The sequence below is a fragment of the Neolamprologus multifasciatus genome, chromosome 23 (assembly GCF_963576455.1).
Source record: "Neolamprologus multifasciatus chromosome 23, fNeoMul1.2, whole genome shotgun sequence".
Taxonomy (NCBI): Eukaryota; Metazoa; Chordata; class Actinopteri; order Cichliformes; family Cichlidae; genus Neolamprologus; species Neolamprologus multifasciatus.
Window position 1 is genome coordinate 21,025,505 of NC_140460.1, and position 27,357 is coordinate 21,052,861.

The window sequence follows — 27,357 nt, forward strand, 5'->3', positions numbered from 1 at the left end:
TTTTCATCAAACATGCAGCTGACTAAGGATAAAATCAGTCACCTCTTTGCTGTCCATCAGGCACAGGCTCTTCTTTCACCTCTTTGGGCTTCAGGGAAGATCACATTTCACATGTTAATCCATCTTAATCACAAATAACCAACAAAAACCAAAGATGCCCCATATTCAACTTAGTGCTACTTATTTACACAACTCTGGGTCTCTTCTACTGGTTTCTCTGTCGAGGACAACAATGTATCGTTCTCCTCCTCGTCTTCCTCCACCTCGTCATCATCATCAACCTTATCATCTTCCTCCTCTCCTTCTTCTTCTTCCTCTTGACCTTGTTGCTCGCCTTTGGTCCATGTCTCAGCAAACCCTTTTGTCAAGTCCTGCAAAAACAGGAGCATTAAGGACATGAAAAATATTTAGTCATAAGCAGTTTTAGGCCTCAGCCACATAGACCTAGAGATTTGTCTGTGATTCTCTCACAACTTCTGGTTGCTACGGAAAAGTCAGTATGTGCTGCCATGAAAACATCCTTGTCATTGTTTTAGCTGCTAGCAGATCACCTGCAGTTTGCAAGGAAGACACTAAAGAAGACATTAATTGGTCAATCACCAACTATTTGATAAGTGGTAGTGAAACTGTCAAGTGTGTGACACAAACCAGAAATGCAGACCATTCACCTTCAAAGGAAAAAAGTTGTGCTTTACTATGGCAACGGTCTCGCTATCTGGTTTATGTAATACTTTTTTTTTTTTTACTATTTGTTTGTTTTACTATTGCTTTGGGACTGGTTTGCAAGTGTTTGCACACAACTTGGCATCTTCCCTGGAAATTACTGGTGATCACCATAATTCACAAGTGACAAAAGCAATCACAAGGTTTTTGATCCAACACTGCCAGCAACCTCTATATACCACTCACCACCTAGTTGTGGAGTTCACCTTTTTTCAGGACCTGTGGCTACAAGTCCAGTCTCTAGGTCTGTGTGACTGAGGCCTTGCTTGGTTAATATTAGCAGATTCCAATAACAACAACACAAAGGCATGAGTTTATTTAAGTTGAACAAAAAAAACTGCTTTCGATTTGCAATGAATGGAAAGCATTTTTTCCTGTTCTTGTCCTTTCCTTTGTTCTTTAAAATAAAGAACAAGTAAAGGACATGAAAAATATGCACTTTCTAGTTTGATGCTAATGTTTTTACCATACAGAATAAAATATATGTTCTGCCAGCTGAATTAACTGACAAGCAAGGAATGATTGGAAAAGACTATAGTGATGCTAGAATTAGACGTATTACTCTACGCTAAAACAGCATCATCATTAGACGAAAACAAGTCAAACCTTATCTTATCCTGAACACACCAAACAGACACTGAAACAGAGGAACAGATTTTCCTCACATCATCATCTTCTTGAAATATGCTAGACACAAAGCACCAGTCTGGCACCTTACTGACAAAGTGAGTTTGTCAGTGTCCACTGTGATATTTTTGACAGTTGAGGCTGAAAAAGGCAGATTTTCTTATAATTCAGTTAAATATTTGCATCATAAAGTCAAATGTTTCCTCTTCATTAGCTCAGCTTTTACCTCCCAAAGAAAAAAAAAAAAAATCTTCCTCTTCAGGGCTCGCAAAATCGCTAGCCCGACGTCCCGGAGCTAGATATATCTCCGGTCGGGCGACCAAAATCTATCTCAGCCCCGCCCATCGGGTTATCATATAGTCCGATGGGCTTTTGTGCCCTGCAGAGTCATGACAGTTGTTTTTCAATTTTTGTCTATTTAATGATATACTGCTTGAATTCCCCCAAAATTTGAAAAAAGAATAAAGTAGTGAGAGATTAAATAAAATAAATTAAATATTCGATGTGTATTCAAAGTACTTGAGTGACTTCATTCTAAACTAATTTTATTTATTATCTTTCAAAGAATATACTATAAAACTCCCACTGACCCTGCTAATCAGGTATTATCTGCATACGTGATTGTCCTTAACCTAACTTGCATGTAATGAACATGGTGTCCCACAAAGAACCTGTTACCACTACTATTTCCACCAAAAATCTTATAAAATGTGTTTCAGTAGAAAGACGTCCTTCAAAAACATAAATAAATTTAAAAAAATGTTTGAGTGTTATTTAAAATCTCTTTTAAATAGCACTCAAACACGATATACTTAATAGTATATCGTAGTATCAATTAAGGTTCACGATACCATCCTATTTATCAGCTGTGTCAGCTGGAGAGTTGTGTAGTGCCTTAAAAACAAGAGAAAGAGAAAGAAAAAAGCCACATGATTGGCTGTAGTCTTTTCCAGGCATTATATGGCCCTGACTTATCGAAGAATTAAGAAAGCGGAACCGGCTGTTCAAAACCCCACAAAGCTGCCCGCTGGGATTGGAACGATGGGAGAGGCGTGAGTTTCTCAAAATGGGCTCATTGAGTCAGCACGGATAAGATCTTGGAACGGCTACGGCTGCTGTGAATACTCAGAATAAAATCTCTGACTGCAGACTGGATACATTGCGGAAGGGCTAGCTCGGAATAACATCTCTGGGCGCAAATTGGATGACATCTCGGGGAGGCACACTGCCGTGAGTTCTCAGAATCAGCTCCTTGAGCACAAGAAATGACAACATCACAGAACGCAAGTATGGCGAAGCTCGCGGCTCTCCAAGGGGAGATTGAGAGACCAGTGTTGGACTGTAGAACTGCTTTGAAATTCATATGAGCTGTTCGCACTAAAGTAAAAACCACCATCACTTCATGCGGATACCCCTGTGGCGCCAGCTGCGGTCTCAAGGCTGGAGCTGAACAACAACACCCTGATAACTACTGTGTTTAGCCTGTTCCTTCCCATTCCATGCAAGGCCACCTGGGTTGGCTGGAAGACTGTTTACTTAGCCTAACAGGGCGAAGGACACTGTCTCACCTGAACTCTGGACACGCACACACATACATATACACTGATATGCACACACTCATCCCCCTCCCTTTCCAAACGCCTTCGACGCTTATTCCCTTCCGATGCTGACGGTGGATCAGGGAGACCAGCGCACAGGCTGCAGGCCCGGATGTACTGTCTAAATCGGCTGACTCTCACCCTTTACCCACCCCTGTTGCTTGTCATGTGTTTCTTTGGTGTATTAAGAGTTTTTTCATGTGCTATGTGCAGAGGTGTTTTTTTCTGTTCTCAAACTGATCTCCCTGTTGGAGCTCAGTCTGGGGGTGTTATTTTTTTCTCCTATCTTTCCTCATGTGGTGCATTTTCCATTGTTATACCTCTCTGACCTGTCTTCCCCATGTGATGTTTTGTGTAATGTATGTATGGTCGGAGGGTAAGATGGCGCCGCCAATGCGTGCAATAGGTCGGCAGCCTTATGAAATTTCCCCTTGTGGGACTAATAAAGGTATATCAAAATATAACAGGGCAAGACATACTGGATACAATAAATACAACAGTCTAATGGTTAACACTCATTGAATTTTGCCTTTTTTCCACTGAGATTGTTTTCTTGAGAGTTTTTTTTTTTAAATTTCTCAGAAGAAACTTACATTTACAAAAATGAAAGATTTTGGCATGCAATTACGTATGAAATGGAAGCAGAAGCAGATGTCAGCCTGGTCTAAATAACTAATACAATCTTGTTTAGTAGTGAATGTACACAAACAATTGTGACTATTAAGTATCATTAAGAACTACTTTAACAAATGTCCTATGTCCTAATACATAAAAAAAAAAACACAATGTAATGCAACACAAATATTTATTACAAATACAAATTAATAGAAATAGCAACATAAATAATTCCAGATAAAATATTTAAATTTGAGCAAGACAAAGATTAAGGCTGAAGGTTTGAAGAATATTTGGGTACTCTATTAGTCATATTACTGGAAATTCAGAGAATTCTGGTTGCAAGAGCCATGTATAACTGAGCAGAAGCAGAAGCAAAAAGAAAAGGCTTCCAAGGAAATATAAGTAAACCAAAAAGCATTGAAATCAATACTTAAGACAAACATGAGTAAGCATTGCCGTAAACCAAAAGCAAAAGGCTGGATGGAGATACAAAAGCAGCCCAAAACAACACAACGTTATGAGAGAAAGGGTTCAGAAAGCTATAAAGAAACACATTCATAATATATTAAATTAAAAAGATGGTGTGGTTAACATGTAAGAGGGAAAGGCACAGTACATTCAAATGTTCGAGCTGTTTCAGAATGAAAACATAAAATTCAGATAAACACAAAGAAGCTTGTGTATTCCAGAAGTGGAAAAAGGACAAACATTCTGTACTTAAGTACTGATTTAACTTCTTTACTCAAGTAAAAGTGAAAAAGTACTGGCTATGAATGTATTCAAAGTAAGAAAGTAAAGAGTACCTCTTTGAAGGACATTTCTACTAGCGATTTTTGTGCAAAGCTAACTTGTGCTGTATTAATGTAATAATAAAATATTAATAACTGAGAATGCAAACTTTAGTTTAAATCTTAATTGAAAATTAGCAGAGAAAAAGAAGGAAACAAAAATAGCTCTATTTTCTTTTACTTCCATTGTACAAAATGACTTTGCCTCTAAACAGAAAATGAGTACACTCAGGGGTTAAAGTGGGATTCAGTAGGTAGTGAAACCCTAAAATAGGTTATATTGGCTCAGTGTGGGGAAAAGAATCACAATTTCTATTGTGGGCTCCAGTATATTTTGTGTGTACAGGCTGTGATCAGCTGATCTGGGCTATTGCTCTGAGGTTTACTGCTCTCTGTGGAGAACTGAATTCAACAAATGTAAGAAGGTATTTTATGAGTTGCCCTGCTGTTCTCTGCAGTCAGCACTGTTTATGCTGTCTCTATACTAAACAATATAGAGGTGGAATTCAGTGAATGAATCTAAACTTCATCAACTTAACTTCAAATTCATAACATCACCTTACTGAAAGCTAACCAGCTTATCCTGCACTAGATTATTTTAATGCAACCTTTAACTAACACAGATAATCTACCTTAGTTTGCTTTGCAGCATGCTTCACAATATGAAAAAAAATTATCAAATACCACTGAGCAGTCCGTACTTATAAATATAACCTCCTGTCTTCCTTATCTATTTCCATCGTTTAGTGAAGTTAGCTCTTTCTTTTCTCTCCCTGTGAAATACAGTGTCTGGACCTTTGGCTAACAACACACTGTGACAAACTGTAGACACAAACAGTTTGTGTTTGCTGATGTTTGTTGGTAGAAATGCTGCATTTGAAATTACCCCTCCTTTATAGCACTACCTAGATGCAGAAATAATGCAACCACAACTCATGGACACCTGCACTCGTCCTGGTGTTGCTCCAAATAAACCACAGGCCCGAACTTAAACCCCTCACTATGGCGCATGCTCTGGTGATTACGAATTGGATTTCCTCTCATGTGTTACTGTTTAGCCTCAAATCGGTTTGAAGGCGCACAGTGACATTCTGAAAATGTAAGGAATAGAAAGTACAGATATTTGTTTAAAAATGTAGGGAGTAAAGATAAAAGGTTATCTGGAAAAAAAAAACTACTTGAGTCAAGTAGAGATACCTGAAAATTCTACTTAAGTAGTTTTGGCAAACACAAAAGATAGATGATAAACACATGGAAATTTGTGTAGAACATGAAAGCTCAGATAGTCTCCAGGTGCAAAAAGAGAAAGAATAATATCTTACTAGGAAAAAATAAGGTCAATAAAAAATTTAATACTGGAAAACAAAAATAATTATGTGAAATCCACATCTGTTGTGCTTTTGCATTTAAGTACTGCCTGCAAGGCAATTTTAACCAAGACATTGAATGCCATCCTTATTTCACCAGCATTAGCATGGATACTTGATATTTTAAGCTACCTGCCTTCTATTGTTCAGTCACATCCACACTGCATGTCGTGCATTTCGAAAGGGTCAATATTACATGCTAATTCACTAATGTAAACTATGTGATATTGACTTTAAATGTCTAATATTTCATACATCTACAAATATCTATTACTGGACATTTTAAGAATATAACCTGGCTTAACTGTCTGGCTAATCCACTCATGTAAGAGAAGGGAAGATGTATGTATTTTAGTGATTTTCTTTGCAGATGACAAAACTTTATATAAAAATATGCAATTTATTCTCCTGACATTGTTTTGGTTATGTTAATTAATTAACTGAGTAATCTCCTACAAAACTGAATACAATGTAGTTTTAACTATTTATACAGAAAAAGTAATGTTACCTGTATCAAGGTTTTCTAGTATGGCCATTTTTATAACAATTTTTTTTTTTTTTACGTTTCAGACTTTGATCGTGTCCATTTCCTGTTATTCAATAAATCAATAGACACGCTGATTGATATAAGGGCTCTTATTATTTCAGATTGAGGTATTGAGGTAAAACATCATCCCAGAACTCCTCTGACTCACCTGCTGCCTGACCTTTGACCCCTAACCTTAGTTTGCTTCTAGTTGCTGATTTAGCACTTTGTCTTTTCACTTCAGAAGACCTTTTCCTTTTGACAACCTTCTCCTCTTCTTCTTCATCTTCCTTCTCTTCCTCTTCTTCTTCTTCTTCCTCACTCTGGTCCTCCTCATCTTCTGCTTCAGCCTCCTTTTCCTCACTTTCTTCCTCCTCTTCTCCTTCTTCTTCTTCCTCCTCCTCATCCTCTGTCTCTTCCTCCTTTTCCTCACTTTGTTCCTCTTCTTTTTCTTCTGCCTCCTCTTCATCCTCTGTCTCTTCCTCCTTTTCCTCACTTTGTTCATCCTCTTCTTTTTCTTCTTCCTCCTCCTCATCCTCTGTCTCTTCCTCCTTTTTCTCACTTCGTTCCTCCTCCTCTTCTTCCTCAATTTCACTGTTTTCCTCTTCACTACTCTCTTCTACTTCTTCAGCACTACTTTTTTCTTCCTCCTCTTTTTCATCTTCTCCTTCTTCGGTTTCCCTCTCTTCCTCACTTTCTTCTCTCTCTGAAGACCTCACAGACTCACTTTCAACCTCATCTTCTTCACCCTCACTCTCCAAACTCCCTTCTTCTTCCTCGTCCCCTTCATCCAAGTCACTTCCAGTATCTCCACGTTTGCTCTCTGTTTCGCGACTTGACCCTTCCTCACTTTCCTCTTCCTCCGACTCCTCTTCTTCTACATCACCTCCGTTTCTGTCTTTCTCTTCAGTCTCTGCTTTGCTTTCACTTTCTGTTACTCCACTCTTTTCCTCCTCCTCTTCTTCATCTTCTACCACAACATTGCTCTCATCCTCCTCCTCATCTACATCGCTGTCTGACTTCTCTCCAGAGTGAAGAGTGTCACTCTCTTTTTCATCCTCAGTGTTCTCTGCCACTTTCTTAATAATGTGACTAACATCCTCCTCTTCCTCGCTTACTTTTGCATCTGTTTGCCCTTCTTCCTCTTCACCCTCTTCGTCAATATCCTCCTCTTCCTCTTTGATTGCGGCAGAGTCCATCTGCTGTTCACTTTGATCTGAGATTATCCTCATTTCAGGACTTTCAGGTGCAGGTATGATGTTGATGCTGACAGCAGATCTGTGGCTAAAATTGGCAGCGTAAGATTCAGATTCAGATTCCTCACTCAGTGATTTAGTCACACTCTCTTTAAGTACAGCACAACTGTTCTCAGAAAGGGATGTGGAGCTTAATTGTCTTCCAGCTTGGATCAAAACTGCTCCTGCGGCGAGCGAAGCAGCTCCAACAAGCAGGCTGAGATCTGTTGACTTTTCCTGAACCTCTGACCCTTTTTTGATTTGAGCTTCTTTCATGTTTTTTTCATTCTTGTTTTTCTTAGACAAATCTGTTTTCTTCTCTTTAGATTTGGGGTTTTTTTTCACCTCAGAAACCTGCTGAGAGCCCACTATGCTCTCTTCATCCAAAGTGTCACTCAGGTGAAAGCTTGCTGAGTCTGTATGACTGAGTTTACCTGGTGAACTGATTCCTGTGGGTTTGCTTTTAACCCTCACAGGCTTAGACTCCACTTTCTCAACTTTAGCAGATTTAGAGTTGAAATCTAATCTTTTCTTCATAGTTTCTAGACTTCGTTTTGAGTCTGCTGCCAGCTTCCTGTGAACCCCTATCACCTGGCTTTTACTGTGAACTTGCATTTGTTGCTCTTTGGATGCTGCCTTATTTATGTCCCTGATGCTTGTAGGTTTGTTTTTACTGGGCCTCTCCTGCAACTCCTCTACAGCCAAGATCAGATTCACCTTGTTCTGGTTGCTTTTCTGATGTCTCTGGGGGCTCTGCGGGCCCTGAGTACGAGTGCTACGACTCCTCAGGAGTTCAGTGGGTAATGCCCGGAGGGGAGAGGCAGCCTCACTCTTACAAGACAGTGAAGAGGAAGAGAAACTCCTCTGCTTTGAGAGCTTTTTCTGCTTTCTTTGACTCTGTTCTTTTATAGCCTTACCATTCTTACCCTTCCTCTATCCTCGGTGTAAGAAAGCAAGAAAAGGATGGAAAAAAGAGGCATGCATTAGAGAGGAAGAGACATGCAGAAACATCAAAGGACATAGCACACAAAGCAAGAGTTTGAGTTACCTTTTGAACTGGAGACAGCGTGAGGGTTTTATCACTGGGGTCTATCTTCATCACATGAGTCTGTCAGGAAGGAGCAGAGATCAAATCAGCAGCAAAATATTATATTTGTCTTTTTTTCTGAGCAACATTTAAGATGATGTCATTGATCTCTTACCATGTTGAGGAAGTCTCTGGTTTCTCCAAGACCTCTCACGCTGTCAGTGTCTGTCAGACTTTCCACAACACTGTCTGTCTCCCCACCTGCCAGCTCTGAAAACAGGACAGCATTATCTTCAGCAGCAGCTTTCCAGATACAGGTAATATTACATAGTGACAAAGATGAACAAATACATAAATTTTCTTTAAAAAAAAATCAAGATTTTGAGAATCTGACCTCTTCATTTACAGATTTCAAATCTGCAGAAAACCCTGAGATCAAGAGAAACTCATTTAACTTTCAGGGAAAGGGCATGAACGACATGAACACCAATTGTCAAATGTCAAAAATACAGAGCTCACATTCTCATTTTTCCCAACTTCATCTTAGTGCTTCTAGGTCTTAGAAACATATACCGTACAGGTGTCTGTTTTCATAAAAATTATAAGGGATCTTGAGGAAGCCAAAGGGATATGATTTATCAGAGATGTGACTCAAGGAGACAAAAAAAAGACAACAACCTCCCCAAATTCTAACAAAAATGCGAATAATATTGTCCAAAACTTTGATGTAACAGAAAGAGGATGAGGCAATGGCGGTGCAGGTGAAGTAGGTACCCTGGTGGATCGACCCCTCGTTCCTGTGCTGGTAAGTGCCATTGAGCACCTTTCCGTGGATCACCTCAGGCGGAGCCAGTCGTGGTGGTATGGTCTGGCTGGAGGCTGTCAGTGGCGGGAGGAGGTTACCTGGTGTCATGGCAGGCAGTGTGCGGAACATGGTGCCAAACTGGTCTGGAGATCGCTCCTGAATCAAAGGGTTTAGCCAATGAGCAATATTAACCCATGAACTTCTTTAGAAATGAACTGTTATCTGTAGATAAACTATAAAAAGTGTCACGTTCATTGTCCTCATACCCACCCTCTCCCTCCTGCGAACCCGGGCGGAGAGGCTCCTCTGCAGCGTAGATGAGTCAACTGTGTTACCCAGCAGTGCCACGTACGGTTTCTCCAGGAAATCTTCCATCACATCGTCGTCCTCCAGCGTGACCTCACTGGTTTCCCGGGCCCTCGGCCGAGCCAGCACCACCATGTGACATCCGCCGCACATCGCCTGGACACGTCAGGAACCAAATTAAAGTATTTGCATGCATGAAAGTCACCCAGAAATGCACAAAAATAGAAAATATATATGATTATAAATAAATAAATGTTTTTAAAATATAAAATGAATTTTATATTTTTATATGTATGTATTTAGGATTTTTGTAATGAAAAAAATAATAACACATTTTAAAAATTGACACAAAATTGACACAAATATACATAATTTTTTAAATTATGTATTTAAATACTATAAAAGGTAAAAAAAAAAAAAGACAAATGGAATGGTTATTATATTGCACTTTCTACTCTGAGCACTCAAAGTGCTTTACAAAAAAATAAATTTTTTTAAAAGGTAAAACTCATTTAAAATTTTATATATTTTATGTTATACATGCAATTATGAATAAAAAGTGAAAAACAAACGTAATTTTTTTTAAATGTAAAAAGTGAAGACAAAAAATTAAAAAGATATAAGAAATGCGACAATAAAATTACACTGTCTTTAAACTTGTGAATTATCTCCAAGCCTAATTAAATAATTCCTATACATTATTTTAAGTTCTACTGCATGAACAAATGTAAACCTGTCTGTATGAAACACTTACTCCCTGAACATTATACTTCAGGAATCGCAGGCATAGCGTTGGTTTAAACTGGTTAGTGAAGTTTTCTTCCCCCAGACCAAGTTTTCCATGTCTGCCATCTCCAAACGTGTATAGCAACCCGTCTTCTAAAAAAAAAAAAAAAAAAAAGATTTCTGACATCAGATCAGTGAAGAACCTCTTCTGTTCAACTCTGTTGTCAATGAGAGTCTCGGCATTAATGAACCGAACTGAGATTTACCCGTAATGACAGCGGTGTGGTTTTCTCCACAGGCCACCTGACAGGCTCGTCCCTTCTTGAAGTGCTCAACCAAACGCGGCACCCGGGACTCAAAGATGAATGTCCCATGGCCGAGCTGTCCGAACTGACCGAGGCCGAACGTGTACACACTTCCCTCTGAAACAGACCAACACAATCAGAGGCGTTTGCGGCATGCTGCAGTATTTTATTATCCTGTTTGAGAGCATTCTGTAACTTTTTAGTAAGATTGAAGGAAGGGGGAAACCAACTGAGAATATTATTCTCAGTTGGTTATTTAAAGGAAATAAATAAATAACATGTCTTATTTGCTGTCATCAGACATTTACCTGCAAGTGCCACTGTATGTCCACCCCCGCAGGCCACCTGCCTCACTGGTTCCTTTATGCTCTTCACCAGCTGAGGCAATCGGTGCCCTGGAAGCTGGTGGGTGCCCAAACCCAGTTTTCCGCTGTCCCGCTCGCCAAATGTGTACAGAGCGCCATCCACTGGGAAAACAAAAATAGGAAATACTCAGAGCTATCCACTGGCTTTTAGGTCCAGAACGAATAGGGGAAACAAAATTCTGGTTAAACTTAAAAAAAATGTAAAAAAAAAATGTCACTTGATTTTAAAATATGTTAAATTCTATAATAATATCTATATGCAAAAATCAAATCAAAACACCTACATTTAAATGAACAATGGAGTTTTGATTTTTTAAATTATAAAATAATATGGTGAATGAAAATCTATGGAAATAGGATACTTTTGCCAATTAACTTGCATTAAAAAAACTTTTATTGTTCTGATTTTTACATTAGTATAAATACACACGTGTGAGAATTATTATTTTGTATTTTAGCCACTGTCACCCATGTTCCTTATGCTATCTGTAACCATGTGCGATTTGCAGGCTCACTGCAAAGTGATGAATGGTTATTGAATGAATGGTTACATATCTCTACTCACCTGTCACTAAAGCTGAATGGTAGTACCCGCAGGAGACCCAGCTGATTGGTCGGCCTACACTGAGTTCGTGGGGTGACGGCACCTGACTCTCCTTACCCAAACCAATCTGACCCTCTGTGTTATCACCCCACATAAAGAGTTTACCACTCGCTGCAAAAGAAATAAATAAAGAGATTTCGTTTATTTTGGGAACACATTTATCTGTTAACGGCACTTTTTTCTCTCTTCTACACTTCAGTTTTAAACTTGCAACATTTTCTAAAACATACGGAATCTTTTTACTTCAATTTTGTTAACCAAGAATTTTCATTTGATAACAGAACAACTATAATTTAATTACAAATTAATTTCATGAAATTATCTTTTTTTTTATTTTAGATGCTGCAGAAAATACAGAATATACAGATGAAATACAAATGTAAACAAAATACAAAAAATATAAAAACATGAATGTTTAAAAAAAATAATTTTAAAATCAATAATTTTTTTAGATTTTTTTTACTTTAAATCTAATTTATGAGCAAAGTCTAAAAAATAAAATTGAACATCCAGTAGTACAATATGTATGATATATGTATATATTTCATTTTAATTTAATTTAATCTTCAATATATATTTATATAATTAAGATACAAAAATTCCAAGGTAAAAAAACATACATTAAAAATTTAAATGGTTTTAATCTCATTACACTAACAAAAAATAGCAAAAATATAATTTACAATTAAATAAAGTAATATAAAATGCATATACAATGAATAAAACAATACAAAAACTGCATATCTTAGTGTAGATGTAGGCACAATTATGAAATATACATAAAAAAAAAGATCAAAAACCTTAAAATGAAAATTAACTAACATTTAATTTGCACTTATTATATGACTTCCCTTAATGTTTACTGGCAGTTAAGCTCTGATTAGCTGTGATCAGAGCTAATAGCTGAATTACAGTGTTGTGTGGATCTTACCGGTGAGAGCTGCTGAGGTGTTCGAACCCGCAGCAAGCATCTTGATTGATCCTTGTGAATCAAAAAAATCAAGTCTCTTGAAGGACGTCCTCTCATCACAGTCTCCAAGCCCCAGCTGACCCTCGCTGTTCCCACCTGAGGCATACACCTTCCCTTTAGCTACAGACACACATCAACACAAGCGTGTTTAATATTCATCAGCACCTGAAAGAAAACAGCTGTGAACACTAAACACTGACCTGTGCAGATAAGCGTGTGGTTTCTCCCGCAAGCCACCAGTTGAACTTTCTCAGACTTCAGGGCTGAAACATCACAAAGAAATTTAAAACTATGGGAACAGTAACCTGGAGAGTGCAGCTTACCTCATCATCTTTTGATAACTTTAGAAAAGATTCATGAAGCAAAACAAACCAAACACTTGTAAGATACAAGAGAAATCTGTATTTTAAACTAAGTGTTGTCAGTACAATTCAATGCAAAATACAATAATTCCAAACTGTTATAAAATTAATTAAAAACTTGTGGTCATTTTTAATATTATATAGAACTTTTCCAACATAAACATTGCATAAATTTTGAGGCCCAGCTCCTTCCATCTACTAATGACCAAAAAAAATCACCAGAAAATAGAATTAATCAGACTTGAGTTTTATTTCTAGGATTATTTATTACATTTACATTTTCTGTATTGTACAACTATTTCCATTAAGAATGATCCTTTCTTTTTAAAATAATTTTCAGATTAAATTCATACTTAAACAAACCTCATACAGGACACATCCTTTTCTCTGTATCTCAGGAGTGGCACTTACTGTTTCTCAGCTAATGTCCCTCCAAATTTAAGCAGATTATTAGCCCTCTAGACTGAGATTATATCTACAACAAAGTCACACTTTATTTGAAGGCTTTGTCTCCTCCTCTTCAGGGACTCCCTCCTTACTGCCTGTTTAAACTGGCTGAAAGCAGCTTTCAGTGGCACTACTCATCCTCTATAACTTCTTTTTAGAACTGAAACAGTGAGAAGGTGCCATGAAAAGACCAACCTTTGACACAGGTGGGTTTGTTGACAGTCACTTTGGAGCCAAGGCCGAGCTGGCCCCAGTTGTTGCTACCAAACATGAAGAGCTTCCCATTTTCTGTGAAGACAGAGAAAATCTCCTGAAAGGGGCTCTGTGATGTTTCAGCAGGAGCATTCATTTTAAAGTGACACAGGGCTGGATTCAGTTACAGTCACAAAACAAAATAATAAAGAAAGATAAGAGAAAAAAGCTGAAAATCTAATTTGGATAATAAAGAAAGCTTTTCCTCAAATTAAGTAATTGTATGTAATTGTAAAACTCCCCTCCAAAAGATAACCATGAAATTAAACTAAAATTTAAATTGAAGAAATGTATTGAAATTTTGACTTGCTTGACTTATACAATATATATTTTTTGTAAACATGTAGATACAAGCAAAAGTAAAGAGTAAAAATAATTTTGTATTTTAAAAATGACAGTAGTTTAATATTGTAAAGCACAACATTAAAAAATAATCCAAATCTTAAAATGGGGGTTAATGTATTTATCTTTTTTTTTTTTTTAATAAATCTAATTTTTGTACATCTAAACAAAACTGAGAAAACATATCAGTTCTGATATGTTAGAGCAGACATATTTTAAGAGGACAGCGCAAGTGAAACTAAATCAAAACAGTATTTCCAGCTTTCACGTTTGTCAGCAGTGTAGAAACACATAAACGAGTATGACCTGGAACATAGGAGGGGCTCTCACCTGTTATTAAGGCGGTGTGCTCATCGCCGCACGCTATTCTGAGTGGGATGTCATTTTTAAGCCAAAATTTACTTGGAATGTTGTCAGCAAACTTGCTCTTTCCAAAAGTGAAAACTGCCCCTGATTCTGTAAGAAGAGACCAAAGAAAACCAATCATTAATTATGGATTAATTTTCAAGTTTAACCACACCAAATGTGATGTTTCAGCCCTTTATATAAAAGATGGATGGATGGAGCCACCTTGATGTCAGTCTAGTGTTAGTGAAACCTCAAGCTAAGTATTTTTTTTTTTCAATCCAGACATAATTTGCTGTGGAATGATCTGACTGTGACACCAAAGGACACAGCTACTCATATGATTTCAACTTGTCAGTCAAAATTAAGGTCCTAACTTGCTTCATCCTCCTTTCTGATTCTGATAATGACCATAATTGACCAAATTAAGTAAGCATTGGAGCTCAGAGAATTCATCAGAAAAGTGTTTACTGAGGTAACAAATCAAGGGAGGAGCAGGTTCATTTTCTCATAGACTCATTTATAAGGAAGCTTTGATTTATAACTACAGGCATTACCACCTAGATAGGCATTAAAAAGAAAGGAGGTTTGATGCACTCTACGTCTTGACTTCAATTTTCAGATACTGAACATGTCCACACGTGTCCACGTGTGTACAGTCTATAGAGGCTTGTGTCCTCCACTGAAAAACAGAAACTGCTTTTGCTATGCATAATTCAAATTTTGAGGTTAGTATTTGAAAGTTTTTAATTAATGACTCAAAATTGTGTTTTTCATACCTGACTCAAAATTTCAAGTTATTAAGCTAACATTTTGAGTCAATCTTCTCATTTCAGTTCTCTTCTCATAGTAACTTACAGTATATATTTTTGTTTACGTGGTTTATGGCTATGTGCATACTTGTTGCTTGTATCATGTTGGATATTTTAAAGTTTTGCATAATCCCAACAAATAAACCAAAACTAAGACACTAAACTAATTCAAAATGTTCATTTAGTAGTTTTTACCATTTAACTAGCATCATTTTGGTTACATTTTTTTTAACATTTATTAAAAATTAGCCAAAGAGTCAAGTTAACCCAATGTGAAGTCTTCAGATGTCTTGTCTTCTCAAACAAGAAGTCTACGCCAAAATATGTATTCAGGAATAACATATTTTTCCACTTGGAAAAGATCTAGTGTGCATAAAAAAGAATTGGAGGAAAACGTTCAAATTTGAGTGCTGCAGATCTGAATACTTGGCATTATTTGTTACTGAAAAAAAATGACATAAACGTTTTTAAAGGGTTACTGATTTTGTAAAAAATGTTCTTTGGATGGGGTCATTTATTACTTACTTACTTTATTCCTTCATCAAAGAAAAAAGAGTAAAAGAAACACAATAATACAAAAAGGGGGGAGAAAACAAAATGTATTTTGTATCAAAATATAAAAAATTATGCATTGTTTGCTATTGCTTTATTGCTTTAGGGTTATTATAGACACGGATATGCATAAGAAGCACTTTCATGAAATTAAAACAATCTAGTAAGACCGTTTTTACTCTCCTTTTACTGTTTGAGAGTAAATGCAATTGACTACAACAAAAAAACACCTTTTACATGTGGTAGAGTTTAACATTAGCATCGACAATAAATTATGAAAATATCAGGACAGGGGGGAAAAGATACTTAATAATTAATCACGTTCAAACTGATTCAAAGTGAGGAATGATGAGGAATAAATTCATAAAAACGACTTGACCTTAATAGCTAAAGCACTCGTGTAGAATAAAACAGAATAACGGGAGGAGAAATGCAATATCATGAGGTTAACTTTCCGTTAGCCTGAAGCTAGCCGAAGGTGAACATTACAGCTAAAGAATATTTTACAATACCAACGGTTCTCTGAGAGTCAGAAGAGGCGACAATGACTGATATTTACCCGGAATGTCATCTTCAGCCTCGCCTGCCATCTCTGCGGTACTTTAATCCGCTTTGCTCCGCGCCTGTGGGCGTGTTGGTACCCCTCTGTTGTTTTCGACTTGAACAACCCGGAAGTAAACAAAACTTCTCCTAGGCTACGAAGGAACACACGTGACTCTTAAAGAAACAGAGCCATTTCATGTGTCTCATTTTTTATAGCAGGGGTCTCAAACTTACATGAGCAAGTAGTAAAGCAAGTAGCAAGTAGTAAAAAACTACGGTGGCCCCTAGAGACAAAGCATGTACAAACTCCAAAACACATGCAAACTCCAAAACACAACGGAAGTGTTCCAGGACGCTAGGGGCAGTGTTGAGCTCGAATTGCAAAATAAACGGCAAGTTTGTTGCAAACACATGGGCTGTATGGGACGGTCTAGTCTCTGGCGCGCTTCCCAGGTTGCCTAGCAACCATGATACTAACCGCTGGAAACGTGTCATACAACTTTGTTTGACAGAAATGAAGGAGAACATATTTTGTTCATTTGTTTGTTTGTTTCTACATGATCTTTGTGTGATTTGATAAGTATCTGAGGCTGAGACCACAGGACTGTAAAACATGATTTTTGGCCTTAATTTCTGTACTGAACGGTCATTTTAAAATTAGCTAGTAAATAACAATTAGCTAATGTTGTTCATGAGACTAAAGTAATATCACTTTGGTAATGTAAATATAATATGGCCGATATTATAGTTATTATATTAATCATTATTAGCTATTACAGCAGTGAACATGAACTCTGTGTCAAATACTGAGCTTCAGTACAGATTCAAGTTGGAGTTATTTATGTCTTATCACCTTAAATCGTCACTCAAAGAGAAGTATCTTTGACAGTGTATATATAGGTGTATCATATATAAGAGACAAATGTTGTTCCTTCAGTATGTTTGCATAACTAAATTTGGCTCAATGCTTACATATATGTGTAAAAAGAAAATGTACGAGCTGTGAAAACTGTTTCTGATAAAATGAAGAGTACACAGCAAATTCAAAAGTGTTAAATGTTTTGGTGTTAGTAGTCTTCTTGCAAAAGTAGAGTTAATTTTACTCTAAGTAGAGTCACATTCTTTTAATGTAACTCTGAGGTGTAAAATGATAGTAGTTAAAATCGAGTGTTAAAAATGAGTGTTTCTATTTCAAATCTGGAGGTGTTACAATGGAAACATTAACTCTTGACCTCTTAACTCTGAACTCCTACAGGGGCTATGACACCAATAGAGTAAATTCACAGACTCCGCCCCCAGCACCATAGGCTCCAATCAAAGCTGAAGTGAAGCCATTTCAGAACATTTTGCTCTACATATTTGAGTTGTTTGCCATGCTTGGTAAGTCATTTTTTCAAAGATTGTTTCAATTATTATTATTAGCTTTTACTTCTGTGGCTCTTTGGAGTTGAGACAAAGCTGTGTGAAAGGCATTAGCCATGTTGCTCGCTGATAGCATAATATTCTGTTTTAGCTAGCTGAAAGGTATTGTTTGCGGGCAAATACCACAGCCTTGAAAAAAAGCTTGCAGGTAAATTTTCAGTCAAACCTTTGGTCAAATACACCTAAAACAATGTCTAGAATGTGAAATGTTGGTATAATGGTGCTACTTGAAGCCTGAAAACGATCTCCCATAAAAAAACGAGCAAACAGCAGTAGTAGACGCCCTGACTGGGTTCTACGTTAGCATTTAGATCCCTCCAGAGTTTTGTGCACACGGTTTAGGTAAAAATGAAAAAGGTTGAGGTTTTACATTTAGTTCAGTACTACCTGTTGCCTGTGTCCTTGTCTTTTGGGAAAATGCTTTACACAAGTAATGGCTCAAAAATGATTCCTTTTTTTTACTGTGCTGCAATTGATTACTGGATTATTTGTGCCATTAATTAGTGTCAGCTAATTTTTATTCAATCTCCACATAGGATATGCTTGTGAAGATGGAATATGGGGGAGAGCAGAAGTGCGTTGAAGTTCCACAAAGTGATGAATGAAGGACATGCATATTGTATTGAAGAAATAAGTGATGAGAATGCTGTTATTTGCATTTACCAGCTCACCTATGTCAGACCTTTTGATAAACAAAATTCTAATGAAATCGAGAACATGTACACTGTTACATCTTTCAGAAAATGTTTTGAAATTGTGGTGCACAGTTCAGAATAAATGTTTTTCAAAAACCATTGCGTCTTTTTAGTAAATGTTTATTTCCAAAAGAAATTTCTAGAAGTTCAGAACAGTAAAATTCCCGCTTTTTAGAATTAATTAGAAGATAACTCTTACGTAGTTAAACTAAAATACTCTTTGAGAGTTAATATATAAACTCTTAACACCTAGTTAGCATTAGTAAGTGTTAAATTATCAACTCCAGACAGATTTGGTGTTTAACACTAAATCAGAGTTAACGTACCAACTCTCCAAAAAGAGTTAAATTAACACTCTCTGGTGTGGACCCATATAGACACTTTAATAGTGTTGAAATCAAATCTGACAGTGTTAATTTGGACATGCTGGATTTGCTGTGTAGACTGATATATTAAATATTCCTTTATTGGGTGAGAAAATCAGACCATGTCATAACTGCTTTAAGTCATACAGAATAAATATCAGAGCCTTAAACAGGCTGACTTCTGCTAAATGGGTCAAACTGGGTGGAAAGTATACAAGCACATATCATCCTTATAGAATATGATGTAACACTATAGATCAACTTATCTCAGAATATATAAAGCATATAAACAATTACAGCATTATGATGCAACAAACACAGCAGTACTACTAATCCAAAATACTCAGCTTCATAGAACTGAAACAAACATTTATTTTTAGGTCGATTCTGCTGCTGATACATACTTTAGGTTTCTGAATATTAAACTTGTTTCTGCCTTTCATAGTGTGTAACTTGAAGGCCCTGAGTAATTTCTCCCACACTGAAAACACTGGAATGATAAAACTATTTGAACATTACCTAATAAGACTGATTCAGGACAGACAAATAGTTATGCTAAACTTTTCTAGCAGTCCTTCGCAAACAGGGAACAGTCTGTCTATTCTCTCCGTCTGTCAGCTGATGCTGGCTCTTCCTCCTCCTCTTCCTCACACACTGCTGAGTTTGTCCTGGTGGATCATCAGGGGTGCAAAGCCTCACAGATGATGTGCAGCAGTGGGTCCCTCAGTCTGTCCTCACTCTGGACACTTGCAGTTGTCACACATGGAAATCAAATGTGTGATAAGCTGCAGGATTCAAACACAAGTGTAACTTATAAATACATGTTCATACTTTTATTACACAATCAGAGAGAAAGAAACAGAGAGAGTGTGCAGGACAGACAGACAGGTGACAGTCTCAGGTGTACACACTGCTACAAAACAGCACCAGAGACGGAGGATTCAGTGTTTGTGTTATTACGAGTGCTAAACAAGAAGAGTTCCCAGCTGGTACAGTGGACACATGTGTGACTCCTGTGATTAAAACATCTTTCTTTCAGCTTAACGAGTGAACCGTCAGCACGTTCAAACACACGTTAAAGTCCGTTTAGCTCGACACCACCGAACAGAGGCAGCAATTTAACATAGCTAACATTAACAGTGCAGTGAATCCTGCTTGTGCCGTGATATTCAGGACTGCAAACCGAGCAGCATCACTGACTTTCAGCTTGTTGTGTTTGTGGATATATGACTGACTTTAATTATCCATAAAATCATCAGATTCTTTGTAAGATTAAGGCCGACTATTGAACGGCATATATTTTGAAGTAAAGGCTTTAAAACCAAGTTAGTACAAACATCACTAATGTCACATAGCTTTCCCGACATGTGTCCAACAGTAATGTTTTAATGTTCTTCATTATTAAACATTTGCGAATAAATAAGTGACATAATATTCATTACTTACTTTTGAAAGTTTACTCTTCGGCCGCTCCATTTTTTTCAGAAAAATTATCTACACCACCGCCGCGCTATGAAGTCTGGGATGGAGTATGTTGTGCCATAAAGGCTACAGCGACCCATCCTTAAAATTCAGGGAAATGAAGGACGCATTTGACGGCCACATTTCGAGCAGCCTTTGAATTGGGACAGCCTTCATCGCGTCGCTGTGACGTAATCGGTCTTGAAATGCAGCCTTTAAGGCTGCAGACCCTGGCTGTGTCCTTCAAAAGAGACTCTACGCGTTCTCAAACGAGGCTCAAAAGGCAAGGTTAGGGAAGCCATGAACTTGGCCTTATCAGTGAGAGATCGGGCCACGTAAGCTTTACGAACTCCATTGGCAGATGATACTCTGGCTTAGTGGGTGGGTCCACTGTGCATGTGGCAGGTAGGACTACGTTTTTAAGAGCGTGATACATGGGAGAAATGCTGTGGCATGCACTTATTTCAAGCAACAATAAATTATTTCAAGCAACAATCAAGCAATATCCACCAGCCACGTGACCAATCCAACACCAGCAGTTGGCTCAAACAGACTCCAACGAACGTTCATGAAAAGTGGGAACTTCTCCCACACCACGTGGCCTAACGGACAAGGCGTCTGACTTCGGATCAGAAGATTGAGGGTTTGAGTCTCTTTGTGGTTGGTTGTGAGTCCTTGAGGAGCAGGCATGTGTTCCCAGTTTGTTCCTTTATGTCATCCAAAATTGCTACACTGTTGTCAATTTCATGTCCTTCAACAGAGACTCTACGAGTTCTCAAACGAGGCTCGAATGGCCAGGTTGGGGACTGAAGCCATGAACTTGGCCTTATCAGTGCCAGGCTCGAGTCATCTTGGCTTAGAAGCAACCATACAAAGTCAATAACATTCCATGACCTCAAGCGACACGGGTGAAAAAAGCACGACTTGGAAGCATGCTGTTGGTGGAACTCCACCTGGAAAAGATCCAGCGTGCTCTGTTTCACTGCCAGTTGAAGGCATGTGTTGGAGTTTGTTCAAAAAACAGCCATGCCGCTATACAGCCATGCCGCTATACAGTGCTTTCGACTGTTTTCCTATTTTAGTCTACTAAAGTATGACTTTGTTAGTTTCTCCAGCCACATTTTTCATCAGCTGAACTGCATAGGTGGCTTCTGATCAGTAGGAGCTTCCAAGAGTTGGCTTTCATTGGTACAGCTTGAAGTAATTTCTTGTAAACACACATTTTTCTTGTGTTCTTAACAGTTCTTCCACCCTCTTTTTGGTATATTAGTCAAGGAAAGGATGGGTTCACACACATGTTGTAGGCCGGTTAGCTGAGCTGGTCAGAGCGTGGTGCTAATAACGCCAAGGTCATGGGTTCAATCCTACGGTGGCGCTTAGAGACAAAGCACTTGCAAAATCCAAAACACATGCAAATTCCAAAACACAACAGAAGTGCTCCAGGACGCTAGGGGCAGTGTTGAGCTTTTGTTACCTAGTAACTACACAAGCCAGGAAGTACCAATGACCGGATTTGGACTGTATCCCAATTCAGGGTCTGCAGCCTTAAAGGCCGCATTTTAAGGCCTATTACGTCACAGTGACATGACGAAGGCTGTCCCAATTCAAAGGCTGCTCGAAATGCGGCCCTCAAATACGTCCTTAATTTCCCTGAATTTTAAGGATGGGTCGGTGTAGCCTTCATGGCCCAACATATCCCAGATTTCATAGCGCGGCGGTGGTGTGGAAAAAAAACGGCGGAAGCGGAGCCGCCGAAGAGTAAACTTTCAGAAGTAAGTACTGAATATTATGTCACTTATTTATGCGGAAATGTTTTTATAATGAAGAACATTAAAACATTACTGTTGGCCTCATGTCGGGAAAGTTATGTGACATTAGTGATGTTTGTACTACCTTGGTTTTAAAGCCTTTACTTCAAAATATATGCCGTTCAATAGTTGACTTTACTCTTACAGAGAATCTGATGATTTTATGGATAATTAAAGTTAGTCATATATCCACAAACACAACAAGCTGAAATTCAGTGATGCTGCTCGGTTTGCAGTCCTGAATATCACGGCACAAGCAGAATTCACTGCACTGTTAATGTTAGCTATGTTATATTGCTGCCTCTTTTCGGTGGTGTCGAGCCACACAGACTTTAACGTGTGTTTGAACGAGCTGACGGTTCACTCGTTAAGCTGAAAGAAAGATGCTTTAATCACAGGAGTCACACATGTGTCCAGTGTACCATCTGGGAACTCTTCTTGTTTCGTAATAACACAAACACTGAATCCTCCGTCTCTGGTGCTGTTTTGTAGCAGTGTGTACACCTGAGACTGTCACCTGTCTGTCCTGCACTGTCTCTCTTTTTCTTTCTCTCTGATTGTGTAATAAAAGTATGAACATGTATTTATAAGTTACACTTGTGTTTGAATCCTGCAGCTTATCACACATTTGATTTCCATGTGTGACAACTCCAAGTGTCCAGAGTGAGGACAGACTGAGGGACCCACTGCTGCACATCATTTGTGAGGCTTTGCACCCCTGATGATCCACCAGGACAAACTCAGCAGTGTGTGAGGAAGAGGAGGAGGAAGAGCCAGCAGCAGCTGACAGATGGAGAGAATAGACAGACTGTTCCCTGTTTGTGAAGGACTGTTAGAAAAGTTTAACATAACTAATTGTCTGTCCTGAATCAGTCTTATTAGGTAATGTTTAAATAATATTATCATTCCAGTGTTTTCAGTGTGGGAGAAAGTATTCAGGGCCTTCAAGTTACACACTATGAAAGGCAGAAACAAGTTTAATGTTCAGAAACCTAAAGTATGTATCAGCAGCAGAATGGAGCTAAAAATAAATGTTTGTTTCAGTTCTATGAAGCATTGAGTATTTTGGATTAGTAGCACTGCTCTGTTTGTTGCATCATATGGCTGTAATTGTTTCTATTCTGAGCTAAGTTGATCTATAGTGTTACATCATATTCTATAAGGATGTTATGTGTTTGTATACTTTCTGCCCAGTTTGACCCATTTAGCAGAAGTCAGCCTGTTTAAGGCTCTGATATCTATTCTGTATGACTTAAAGCAGTTATGACATGGTCTGATTTTCTCACCCAATAAAGGAATATTTAATATATCAGTCTACTCTTCATTTTATCAGAAACAGTTATCCAGCTTGTACATTTTCTTTTTATAAATATATGTAAGCAATGAGCCAAATTTAGTAATGCCAACATACTGAAGGAACAACATTTGTCTCTTATATATGATACACCTATATATGCACTGTCAAAGATACTTGTCTTTGAGTGAAGATTTAAGGTGATAAGACATATAAATAACTGCAACTTGAATCTGTACTGAAGCTCAGTATTTGACACAGAGTTCATGTTCACTGCTGTAATAGCTAATAATGATTAATATAATAACTATAATATTGGCCATATTATATTTACATTACCAAAGTGATATGATTTTAGTCTCATGAACAACATTAGCTAATTGTTATTTACTAACTAATCTTGAAATGACTGTTCAGTCCAGAAATGAAGCCCAACAATCATGTTTTACTGTCCTGTGGTCTCAGCCTCAGATACTTATCAAATCACACAAAGCTCATGTAGAAACAAACAAACAAATGAACAATATATGTTCTCCTTCATTTCTGTCAAACAAAGTTGTATGACACGTTTCCAGCGGTTAGTATCATGGTTGCTAGGCAACCTGGGAAGCGCGCCAGAGACTAGACCGTCCCATACAGACAAACTTGCCGTTTATTTTGCAAATCGAGCTCAACACTGCCCCTAGCGTCCTGGAGCACTTCTGTTGTGTTTTGGAATTTGCATGTGTTTTGGGGTTTGCATGTGTTTTGGATTTTGCAAGTGTTTTGGATTTTTCAAGTGTTTTGGAGTTTGCAAGTGTTTTGGATTTTGCAAGTGTTTTGGATTTTGCAAGTGTTTTGGAGTTTGCAAGTGTTTTGGATTTTGCATGTGCCTTGGAGTTTGCATGTGTTTTGGATTTTGCAAGTGTTTTGGATTTTGCAGGTGTTTTGGAGTTTGCAAGTGTTTTGGAGTTTGCAAGTGTTTTGGAGTTTGCAAGTGTTTTGGAATTTGCATGTGTTTTGGGGTTTGCATGTGTTTTGGATTTTGCAAGTGTTTTGGATTTTGCAAGTGTTTTGGATTTTGCAAGTGTTTTTGGAGTTTGCATGTGCTTTGGAGTTTGCATGTGTTTTGGAATTTGCAAGTGTTTTGGATTTTGCAGGTGTTTTGGAGTTTGCAAGTGTTTTGGATTTTGCAAGTGTTTTGGAGTTTGCAAGTGTTTTGGAGTCTGTACGTGTTTTGGAGTTTGCAAGTGTTTTGGAGTTTGCATGTGTTTCAGAGTTTGCAAGTGTTTTGGAGTTTGTACGTGCTTTGTCTCTAGGGGCCACCGTACAATCCCCAAACTGGCCATTCCACCAGCCATCCAAGGTGCTGTCTCATAGTAGACGGTGGTTTTTGTTTGGTGGGATCCAAGAAAAAAACCTCTGCCAACTTTCAGGTGACAGATCGGGCCACGTAAGCTTTATGACCTCCATTGGCAGATGATACTCTGGCTTAGTGGGTGGATCCACTGTGCATGTGGCAGGTAGGACTACGTTTTTAAGAGCGTGATACATGGGAGAAATGCTGTGGCATGCACTTATTTCAAGCAACAATCAATTATTTCAAGCAACAATCAAGCAATATCCACCAGCCACGTGATCAACCCAACACCAGCAGTTGGCTCAAACAGACTCCAACGAATGTTCGTGAAAAGTGGTAACTTTTCCCGCACTACGTGGCTTAACGGACAAGGCGTCTGACTTTGTATCAGAAAGTTGGGGGTTCGAGTCCCTTTGTGGTTGGTTGTAAGTCCTTCAGGAGCAGGCATGCGTTCCCAGTTTGTTCGCAGCAGGCCGACTTCGGATCCATTATGTCATCCAAAATTGCTACGCTGTTGTCAATTTCATGTCCTTCAACAGAGACTCTACGAGTTCTCAAACGAGGCTCGAATGGCCAAGGTGGGGACTGAAGCCATGAACTTGGCCTTATCAGTGCCAGGCTCGAGTCATATTGGCTTAGAAGCAACCATAGAAAGTCAATAACATGCCATGACCTCAAGTGACACGGGTGAAAAAATCACGACTTGGAAGCATGCTGTTGGTGGAACTCCACCTGGAAAAGATCCAGGGTGCTCTGTTTCACTCCCCGTTGAAGGCATGTGTTGGAGTTTGTTCAAAAAACAGCCATGCCGCTATACAGTGCTTTCGACTGTTTTCATATTTTAGTCTACTAAAGTATGACTTTGTTAGTTTCTCCAGTCACATTGTTCATCAGCTGAACTGCATAGGTGGCTTCTGATCAGTAGGAGCTTCCAAGAGTTGGCTTTCATTGGTACAACTTGAAGTAATTTCTTGTAAACACACATTTCTCTTGTGTTCTTAACAGTTCTTCCACCCTGTTTTTTGGTATATTAGTCAACAAAAGGATCGGTTCAAACAAATCTTTTAGGCCGGTTAGCTCAGCTGGTCAGAGCGTGGTGCTAATAACGCCAAGGTCATGGGTTCAATCCCCATGCTGGCCATTCCACCAGCCATCCAAGGTGCTGTCTCATGATAGACTGTGGATTTTATTTAGTGGGGTCAAAGAAAAAACCTCTGCCAACTTCCAAGTGTGTGATGTACACAACTACAAATGACAGCAAACCACAAAATTCACTGACACATGACACACTAATGAATACATTACATGCTTAGCTACAATCTCCAAATCACTTTTCCAGCTACTTTCTGGATAAATCACTCATTTCCAAAGTCTGACACAGCATACTGCATCAAAAACTGCTGCTTTATATCACACCTATCGACCCTAACATTAGAAGACGCACACCATGTAGTGTTTTGTGGCAAATTTCTTCTTAAAGCGTTTTTTGTAAGTCAACAGAAGACTCTTTTTTTCTCACTATGTTGAAGTAATTTCTTGTAAACACACATTTCTCTTGTGTTCTTAACAGTTCTTCCACCCTCTTTTTTGGTATATTAGACAAAAAAAAGGGGTCATTTAGGCACAGGTTGTAGGCCGGTTAGCTCAGCTGGTCAGAGTGTGTTGCTAATAAAGCCAAAGTCATGGGTTCAATCCGGACACTGGCCATTCCAGGTGCTGTCTCATAGTAGACGGTGGTTTTTGTTTGGTGGGATCCAAGAAAAAAACCTCTGCCAACTTTCAGGTGACAGATCGGGCCACGTAAGCTTTATGACCTCCATTGGCAGATGATACTCTGGCTTAGTGGGTGGATCCACTGTGCATGTGGCAAGTAGGACTACGTTTTTAAGAGCGTGATACATGGGAGAAATGCTGTGGCATGCACTTATTTCAAGCAACAATCAATTATTTCAAGCAACAATCAAGCAATATCCACCAGCCACGTGATCAACCCAACACCAGCAGTTGGCTCAAACAGACTCCAACGAACGTTCATGAAAAGTGGTAACTTTTGCTGGACTACTTGGACTAGCGGACAAGGCGTCTGACTTTGGATCAGAAAGTTCGGGGTTCGAGTCCCTTCGTGCTTGCAATTTTCATTTTTCATTTTCATTTCATCACACCTTACAGTGTTTATATAGATTGTACACATATGAACACTGCAAGGTCAAAATTCTGTTTTATGCTATATAAATATATATATAAATATGAATATATCATAATAATCTGACAATACATACAATATTGGCCATATTATATTTACATTACCACAGTGAGATGATTTTAGTCTCATGAACAACATTAGCTAATTGTTATTTACTAACTAATCTTGAAATGACTGTTCAGTATAGAAATGAAGCCCATCAATCATGTTTTACAGTCCCGTTGTCTCAGCCTCAGATACTCAACTAATCAATGTGATGTCATGACAAAAATGAGTGACCAACAAAACATTTTTTCTCCTTCATTTCTGTCTTCAATGCTGTATGAAACGTTTCTCGCGTTTAGTATCATGGTTGCTAGGCAACCTGAACAGCGCAACGAAGGCTAGACCTTCCCATTTCACAAGCCTTTCGCTTCCGCACTCCTCGTACTTATAGTACGCACCATACATAGTACGCGTAGTACGCGTACTTCAAGCGTGCAGACCCTGAATTGGGATACAGCCATTGTTCTGTGTTAGTTGGAT

At 38.3% G+C, this 27,357-nt stretch overlaps 1 protein-coding gene and 1 non-coding gene across 5 annotated transcripts; one reads left to right on the top strand and one right to left on the bottom strand.

The window, feature by feature from the left end:
- Positions 1-206: 206 nt before the first annotated feature.
- rpgrb (retinitis pigmentosa GTPase regulator b) lies at positions 207-16,527 on the bottom strand. 4 transcript variants are annotated; one of them, XM_085151675.1, is made up of 15 exons: positions 16,262-16,527; positions 14,324-14,449; positions 13,595-13,687; positions 12,791-12,853; positions 12,552-12,710; positions 11,582-11,731; positions 10,960-11,118; positions 10,613-10,768; positions 10,375-10,499; positions 9,585-9,776; positions 9,284-9,470; positions 8,685-8,779; positions 8,531-8,590; positions 6,417-8,415; positions 207-371 (listed from the first exon to the last, which is right to left on the bottom strand). In XM_085151675.1, exons 1-15 carry the CDS (start codon positions 16,290-16,292, stop codon positions 349-351), a joined length of 3,618 nt encoding a protein of 1,205 aa, XP_085007801.1. In that variant the 5' UTR covers positions 16,293-16,527; the 3' UTR covers positions 207-348. The 4 variants fall into 4 exon arrangements, with proteins under 4 accessions (XP_085007801.1, XP_085007800.1, XP_085007799.1 ...); XM_085151674.1 differs by lacking the exon at positions 207-371 and adding an exon at positions 2,772-5,445; XM_085151673.1 differs by lacking the exon at positions 207-371 and having other exon boundaries at positions 2,772-8,415; positions 10,375-10,496.
- A 9,169-nt stretch (positions 16,528-25,696) lies between these two features.
- On the top strand, positions 25,697-25,770 carry trnai-aau (transfer RNA isoleucine (anticodon AAU)). The gene has a single exon. It is a non-coding gene; the product is annotated as a tRNA-Ile (tRNA).
- Positions 25,771-27,357: the final 1,587 nt, after the last annotated feature.

What these genes read in the sequence shown, in the direction of transcription:
- rpgrb (XM_085151672.1), bottom strand. Translation starts at nt 16,292, where the DNA reads ATGGCAGGCGAGGCTGAAGATGACATTCCGG. An exon ending in CCACACGCTTATCTGCACAG is followed by an intron (nt 12,711 to 12,790) that starts GTCAGTGTTTAG and finishes GTGTGTCTGTAG; the next exon opens with CTAAAGGGAAGGTGTATGCC. An exon ending in CCACACCGCTGTCATTACGG is followed by an intron (nt 10,500 to 10,612) that starts GTAAATCTCAGT and finishes TTTTTTTTTTAG; the next exon opens with AAGACGGGTTGCTATACACG.